Source organism: Phalangium opilio, unplaced genomic scaffold (genome assembly GCF_054372755.1).
Source record: "Phalangium opilio isolate 3A_F unplaced genomic scaffold, DU_Popi_V2 ptg000100l_1, whole genome shotgun sequence".
Classification (NCBI taxonomy): domain Eukaryota; kingdom Metazoa; phylum Arthropoda; class Arachnida; order Opiliones; family Phalangiidae; genus Phalangium; species Phalangium opilio.
The window spans coordinates 1,978,231-1,986,781 of NW_028324203.1; the positions used below are offsets into that span (position 1 = coordinate 1,978,231).

Consider the following 8,551-nt stretch of genomic DNA (forward strand, 5'->3'; position numbering starts at 1 on the left):
ACACAACAATGATGGCCATCAGCGTGGGAAATAAGGCGGTGGCACAGGGCAAATGACCAGTTTAAAAATTGCCTGGACCAGTTTAAAAATTAAAACGGAGGGGGGTCATTGGTCCACAGGACCACTAAGAAAATTGAAGAGTTTCCAGAGTCCAGACATTACCTAATATATTGTAATTATCCACTTGTTCAATTTAGCAGACGACGCGCCCTGGTCAGTGGTCATGGACCAGTTTATTTATTCCAGGCCAGAGGGGTCGCTGGCCCAATGTCCAGTTTAAAAAAATCCTTATTTCCCACCCTGATGGCCATTATCCTTCATGACTCAATCATGAGAAATGCTTCCTTGTCCAGTGTGGGAAATAAGGCGATGGCACAGGGCAAATGACCAGTTTAAAAATAAAACCACGGGACCACTAAGAAAATTCAAGGGTAACCAGAGTCCAGACATTAACTCAAAAAATTTTATTAATTGTCCACTTCCTAAGTTTAGCAGACGACGTGACCTGGTCAAATATTAATATATAGCGCGAGCAGCTTGTGTCCATAAGCGCGGATCGAGTGGGCTATGCTTGCAGGCAGAAACTTAAAGAAAGGCAAATATTTAGTTATTTTCTTTAAAAATTCGTCGAAATGTCATTAAGTTATGAAGAAATTGATTAACGCAAGTTGATCAAGAAATTAATTATTTAATAAAAATTAATATTTGTTTACAGTAATTAATGATTCATTTATGTTACAATAAATTATTCATTTGTGTTGCTAAGGAAATGGCTGGATAACCATTTGTAAGATAAAGGGATAGCAAAATAACTAGGAAACGTTTTCTTAAGTTCAGGGATAATAATTATTAAAATGGATTAATGAGAACAGAACGTTAATTTATTAAAATTAATCAAAAAAAATGGAATAAGGATGGCGGAATGAATCTTTTTAAGAGATACCAAAATGGCTGTGAAACCGTTTCTTAACGTCAAGGGATAATGAAATGAATGAAAAAACCTTTTGTTAACTTCAAGGGATAACGAAATGGCTGTTCAATCGTTTCTTAACTTGAACCATAAATTTGTCAAGGTGACTGAGAGCTTGTAATGAAGTGGCGCTAGCGGAACGTCTATTCTCGTAAAGCGACAGCTGGTGAGGTTTTGTCAAAAGCTTATCATGCACTAAGTAGGAAGATGGGCTGGAAAACGTGTGAGGCCAATTCTTGCGTCGTTGCGTCGTTCTTTAACTATCAGTTTTACTTATGGAACATATCTTATAAACTTACGGTTCAAGGGATAACAAAATGGCTGGTCAACTGTTCCTTAAGCCCAAGGGATAACGAAATATAATCTAAGCTTTTGTCTGGGAAGGGATGGCCACACTAAGCATGTGCCTTGCTTACAGGTGGGTCCCTTTACAATGCATAGAGGAGCTGTAGCTAGCCCCTATGCCACAGCTAACTGAGAGCGCCCTACCCTAACAATTATCGTTAACTTCTACAAATTTTGATGGAAAGGAGAAACAGCGTTAGGCCGTGGAGGAAAAATTTTAAATGGGGAGAGAACTTGCAAAATACGCAGGATTCGTTCGTAGATTGTGACCCAGTGGCACACTCCGTCATTGAACCCGGGATCCTTTTGCTGCGAGACGAAAGGGCTAAATGCTATGGTGCCCCACTCTGGTCAAACGTTTTTTAAGGCCGAGAGAAAACAAACTGGCTGGGAAACTATTTATTAAGTTCAAAAGATAAGGGAATGGCTGGTCACCTGTTTGTAAACTTCAAGGGATAACGAAATGGCTGGACAATTGTTTCTTAAGAACCATTTCAAATGTTCGAAGGACAAAAAATAGTTGCGAAACCATTTCTTAAATTAAAAGAATAAAATTTGCAAAGGTCAGTTATTAAGAATGGAACGTTACTTCATTAAAATGGATTAAAAAGAATGGATTTATGGATGAAATGGATTTATTTTAATTTTTGGGCAAGAAAATGTTTCATAAAAAAAAAGAGACAAAAATTTTAAAGATAAAAATGATGATGAACTAATGATGCTACAAAAAAATATGTTGTAAACAAAAAGTTTTACTTGAAACTCAGAAAAGGAATTGAGGTTGTTAGATATATTTAAAACTTCAGGCTTTCGGGATATTTATGACAAAAACCTGAAGCTAAATTTCTTTTAATGAGCCCCAATTTAATAAAAGCTTTTCATTTTTAAATGTGGCTTAATACTTACAAAATATTAAAAATGGTGTCTCCATGGCTTTTGCATTAGCATTTGTTGGAGCTGGTTGGGACTCCCCTCCAGTCACTTTGGAGGATGGGGGTTTTTCTCCCACCACCCCCACCACCTCCTCCTCCCCCACCACTTCCTTCTCCCCCGTACCGCCTTCCTCCATCAAAACATCTACCATGTAACCTTTTATTAATCTACTATATATGCTTTACCCTTTAACTCTTTTGGCTGTTCAGTGTGCGATATACTTTGAGACTGAACGAATTAATTTTGGTCTTACATGCAGATAATTTCTGTCCAACAATTTCACTCAAATATCCCTCTCTAGATACTTTTATACCAATGAATATTTTTCTACCCCATTGCCAAATATTAGTACAAAATTACTTGACATTATGAAAGCCATGAGAGAATAGTAAGCCTCGATACCGCGGGCAGCGCAGGGGGGGATGAATTTTTTTCCCCCATGGTTTATACCCGCGAAGGGGGGGACGAAATTTTGCCCCATGCCTCCATCCCCGGAGGGGGTTGGTGTGTCTCCCCCTCACCTCCTCCACCTGAAGGGTGGAGGTTGTTCTTGAGTGTATGCTCTCTCTTTGCGCTAAGTCCCCCTTTTTATTCTGACTTTCACTTTCTCTTTACCCAGCCCGATACCCGCAAGAGCGCTGTGAAGGCTGGAGAGTTTTTTTTTTATCTCTCTTGGTTCCCTCCTGACTTTCACCGTCTCTTTCCCTTTGACCGTCTCTTTATTTTTACGCTTGCGAATGTACAAGCCTAGCGGCGAGCGCCGCGAGAGCGCTGTGAAGACTGGAGAGGTTTTTTTCCTCTCTCCGTTACATGTGCAAGGCGGGGGAATGCATGTACAAGCCTAGCGGCGCTCGTTTTCTCTCCGTATAGCACTGAAATGTTATAGGAATATATCTCTCGGTTTCCTCTCTCCGTTACACGTGCAAAGCGGGGGAATGCATGTACAAGCCTAGGAATTTCTCTCTCAACGTTTTTTTTAAAGCGGGGCATTTTTTTACTTTTGCAATATGTATGTATAAATCAAGAGGCGTTAAATATTTTATCCATGTTTTATTTGTATATATATATAATTTTAAATAGAAAAAAATTGAAATATTAAAGGCCTGTTTGTAAATGAACATCATCGGCTACAGCTCTGAGGAAACGTTTTTGCCTATGCCGGTCTAGGACTCCCTCATTGGGGGTACCCGCTCTCCCCTTGAAATAGTCGGTGATAGCGGTATTGAGACTAAAAATAGAAAGAAAAGATATTAGGGATCCATCTTTAAAAAAAATAATGCTAATTAACTTACGAGCCCGAGCGAGACGTGTTAACGTAAACCGGCATTGGGTTTCCGGGAGTGGGTGTTATGTCAACGAATGGTATGAGTCGAGAACTCAACTCCCGGAAGACAACATCGTCCTCGCGGAGATCAAAACCATGTCCGAGATTCTCCGCGCGAATCCTCACTAAGTCCTTATGGACATCAGCAAGGATCCTATAAAAAATGTTTTAATATAGCCATTAAAGTTTTAAAAAATATAGAGACTTTACCTGAAGAGGCTGCAATCATTTGGCGGATGTTCATTTACTCTCGGCGGGTTTTCCTGGGGTTGATGTGGGGGTGGATGACGCTGTTGCCACTCGTGAAAATTTTGTCTCGGGTCCTCCTCGTCGTCCGTGTACAAAAGAACATCGTCAATATGACTGTACGCCCTATTAATTTCAAAAGTTAGTCTTTCCACGATTTCAGAAAAAAACACTATGCTCATATGATAATGGTGGATGATGTTCTGGCCGAAGCTAAAGCGAGAATGATTTTAGTATTGGGAAACTCTCCGTATATATAGTATGGAGGGGGACCGTTGAAACCCAGACGCTCTTTACCCCCCCCCCCTTATAATATACAAAAACGGTTTCTTACCTTGAAATAGTCGGTGATAGCGGTATTGAGACTAAAAATAGAAAGAAAAGATATTAGGGATCCATCTTTAAAAAAAATAATGCTAATTAACTTACGAGCCCGAGCGAGACGTGTTAACGTAAACCGGCATTGGGTTTCCGGGAGTGGGTGTTATGTCAACGAATGGTATGAGTCGAGAACTCAACTCCCGGAAGACAACATCGTCCTCGCGGAGATCAAAACCATGTCCGAGATTCTCCGCGCGAATCCTCACTAAGTCCTTATGGACATCAGCAAGGATCCTATAAAAAATGTTTTAATATAGCCATTAAAGTTTTAAAAAATATAGAGACTTTACCTGAAGAGGCTGCAATCATTTGGCGGATGTTCATTTACTCTCGGCGGGTTTTCCTGGGGTTGATGTGGGGGTGGATGACGCTGTTGCCACTCGTGAAAATTTTGTCTCGGGTCCTCCTCGTCGTCCGTGTACAAAAGAACATCGTCAATATGACTGTACGCCCTATTAATTTCAAAAGTTAGTCTTTCCACGATTTCAGAAAAAAACACTATGCTCATATGATAATGGTGGATGATGTTCTGGCCGAAGCTAAAGCGAGAATGATTTTAGTATTGGGAAACTCTCCGTATATATAGTATGGAGGGGGACCGTTGAAACCCAGACGCTCTTTACCCCCCCCCCTTATAATATACAAAAACGGTTTCTTACCTTTGGGGGCTAGGGGCGGGAAATTGAATAGCCCCCCCGAGACGCGGATATTTATGTTAGCGAAAAAGCCCTAGATCTACCATCTGTTGGGCGAGCACCCCGTAGGCGACTTAGTCGAGGAACAGTTTCGCCCGACGTATGTCGTGCTCGGTTGCCGTCCGAACGGACGCGGCGTCAATCACGCCGTCAACATCAACCTCCCCTTCAGATTCCCTGTATATTCGGGCTCTCCTTTTAAAAAACTTTAAGATGGCCGTATTGAGACTGTAAAGAAAAAAGAAATTAGAAATGGTCTTAAAAAAGAAAAAAAACTATATAACTTACAAGCCGCAATAACAGTTAGCTATGTTTAAGGGCTGTTCCTCGACTAGGGGTGCCTCTTCTAGGGGTTCTACAGGGAATACCATGAAACCCAACAGGGTTTGACCCAGGGCTTCGATAACATAATTTGTCTCGACCGCGTACACTTGTTCGACGGCCGTGCGTACTGCGTTGTTGGCAAGCCGTTCTTCTTCCTCGGCCGCCTGATAGATCTGGGCTAAGATCCTGCTCAAATTTTACGGAGGAAATATAGCTACTAAAAAATAGGAGAAAACATGGAATGTTTACCGTTGGATGTTACAATCCAATGGCGTAGGATCTTCATCATCCTCATCCAATTCCTCATCAGAATTGGATTCATTCTCCCATTCCTCCTCCCCTCCCCCCACCACCACTTCCTCTAGTTCCGCTACAGGAAAAGGTTCTTCTTCTAAAGGTTCATCTGGGACAGGTGGGTTTAGAAATTCAAAGACCCTATCCCCAAACGGTAAAGGATTGGGTGCCCTAAATAACAAAAAAACTTATTCTATGATTTCAGGAGAAAAAACATTATACTCACATGTTGAAAGTTTGTTGCTGGATTTAGTCTTAGTAGTAGTGGTTCGTCAGTGTTTAGGCTGAGAGTGATTTTTGTACATTAATAAATACAAGTCTAGACGCTGTCACATTCCTAAAAAACAGAATTTGACCCCGAGTTCAAATGATTTCTAACGATAATAACACAATCCTAGCCGATTTCTTTGTAGACTAGTTATTGTTGTCCACAATGCTTTAGAAGCGTCTTGTTATGGTCCTATAAATATATATGCCTATCTAGATCAAATGACAAAAATTACGTTTTAAAAAATTTATTTCAATACAAATTTACACCAGGCCAATAAGATTGACAACGCTTATACGTTTCTTTAAATAAGAAGTTTGAGACATTAATATATTAAATATATTATACGATTGAAAATCAAAACTTATTCCGCGTTCCTTTAATCTACTTTCAAAAGCCATTAATATTTTATACGGTGAAACGTACGAGCCAAAATATGATAGTACACGGTCAAAATTAATATGATCTTCAATTTCTTCGAAAGAAAAGAATTCACCGTAATCTATGTGTAATATTTTATATATGGTAATAAGTTCAGCGCAAATCAAATCACCAAGTAATAAATAGACTTGTTCGTTCGATACAAGCTTTTTCACATGTTCATTGATATATGGCATTAATCGATTTAACTCGCTTGCTTCTGAAGCGTTCAATGTGAAGTCGATACTGTCTCCACCCCTGATATTCGTTTCCAGCTTTAGATTGTTAAAGGTTGCGTGTGCTGATGTCGAAGATAATGGAGTATCGGCTAAAATAGCGTCGTATGATGTGGGTTCTTGGCAACTTGTCCATCCGCTAAGCGGACCAATTTTGGATGCAAAAGCTTGCCAGGTGTCAACATCAAAGCGAAACGTAGACAAATCTGGTTCTTTCTGGCATACTCTAATCTCTATATTGAGATCAGACGTGAATCCGAAAGATAGAAATACTTCTCCCAAATGAAATCTCGAATTGATTTTACGAGGTTTGGACGGGAGTTTTCGTTTACGAAAATTATCAACTTCCATTCTTATCTTAAAAAAAGCAACCGTTGCTATTATACCAAGCGAGCGCCCAAAACTGTTACGCAAAAATTCTACTTACAATTCAAGCGACCTTCTTATTCGACTGTCAAAATCAAAGTGAGCCCTAACATGGCTTATGTCTTCATTCTTTAGAGGGGGAGAAAGGGGGTTAGTTCTAGTTAAAGGTTGGCTTCTTTCATATAGGGTAAACATGTCTGGGCAAAGATTTGTTCTTGTTAGAGTTTAGCTTGGGGGTAGAGAGAGGGGGGAGTTCTAGTTAGAGTTTAGTTTTGGGGAGAGAGGGGGGGGTGGGGGTGGCAGTTCTAGTTTAAGGTTGGCTTCTTTCATATAGGGTAAACAGGTCTGGGCAAAGATTTGTTCTTGTTAGAGTTTAGCTTGGGGGTAGAGAGAGAGGGGGGAGTTCTAGTTAGAGTTTAGTTTTGGGGAGAGAGGGGGTGGCAGTTCTAGTTTAAGGTTGGCTTCTTTCATATAGGGTAAACAGGTCTGGGCAAAGATTTGTTCTTGTTAGAGTTTAGCTTGGGGGTAGAGAGAGGGGGGGAGTTCTAGTTAGAGTTTAGTTTTGGGGAGAGAGGGTGGGTGGCAGTTCTAGTTATGGGTTGGCCTCTTTCATATAGGGTAAACAGGCCTGGACGAAACTGTGTTGGTCGGTTCATGTTATAGTACGGGCTCTTTAGAGGGAGAGAGGGGGGATGTATCTAAAAAAGATTACATTTTTGCTTCGTAAAAAGCCGTTACGTACAACATGTGGGGGGAGGAGGGGGGTAAGGTGAGTGTTATGACTTATATAAGGCGATATGTTGAGTATGCAAAACTCATTCTCTACTTCAGAGTTATAAAGTAAAGACGAATAGCATAGTCTCGCTTTTAGAAAAGTTTTACAAAACCTGCCCGGACACGTCTTGATTTGAAAGGTAACGTATTTTTATATTCTTTTTTGTTTTTCATGGGGATAGCATTTAACGTAAGTTTTTTTTTACTATAAAAACGCGTAAAGATGGATCAAGAATCTATTTAATTCGAGATCGAGGAATTGGCCGCGTTACGACCATGGCCAATTAAGAAAATTTACGCTTTTTTCTTTAATTTATGTACATTACTCAAACTTAACCCAGCTACAGTCGGGGAAATTTTACCGCCTTGTTTGTCTAATAGAGGATACGCTATTCTTGAAACATTTACCGACATATTTAAATATATGTTAAGCGTACCGCGTGAACCCGAACAATGCCGCAACGCGGAAGAGTTGGACACACTCTATAATAATGTGCCTTTAGCGTATCGTGATCTATATAGGGCCCGTTTCGAACAAAGAGCGTTAGAAATAAATCAACGCTATATAGACGCTCAAGAATCTATTTTATTAGAGATCGAGTCGTTGGTTGTTTCACGACCTTGGCCCATTGAGAAAATCTACGCTTTTTTCTTTAATTTATGTACAGTACTCAAACTTAACCCAGCTACAGTCGGGGAAATATTACCGACATTTTTATCTAATAGAGGATACGCTATTCTTGAAACATTTACAGACATATTTAAATATATGTTAAGCGTACCGCGTGAGCCTGAACAATGCCGCGACATTAAAGAGTTGGAAACATTCTTTAATAATCTGCCTTTAACGTGTAGTGAGCAATATATGGCTCGTTTCGAAAAAAGGGCGTTTGACATAGGTCAACGCGATATAGACGAAATGCAAGCTGAAAATCTACTCGTTGATGAGCAAGATGAAAACATGATTAAAGCTTT

The 8,551-nt window shown here is 40.1% G+C and overlaps 1 protein-coding gene across 1 annotated transcript; it reads right to left on the reverse strand.

Moving 5' to 3' along the window:
* Nucleotides 1-3,462: 3,462 nt before the first annotated feature.
* LOC149632427 (uncharacterized) lies at nucleotides 3,463-4,000 on the reverse strand. The gene is made up of 2 exons (XM_089851098.1): nucleotides 3,783-4,000; nucleotides 3,463-3,726 (listed from the first exon to the last, which is right to left on the reverse strand). Exons 1-2 carry the CDS (start codon nucleotides 3,998-4,000, stop codon nucleotides 3,537-3,539), a joined length of 408 nt encoding a protein of 135 aa, XP_089707224.1. The 3' UTR covers nucleotides 3,463-3,536.
* Between the last annotated feature and the right edge of the window lie 4,551 nt (nucleotides 4,001-8,551).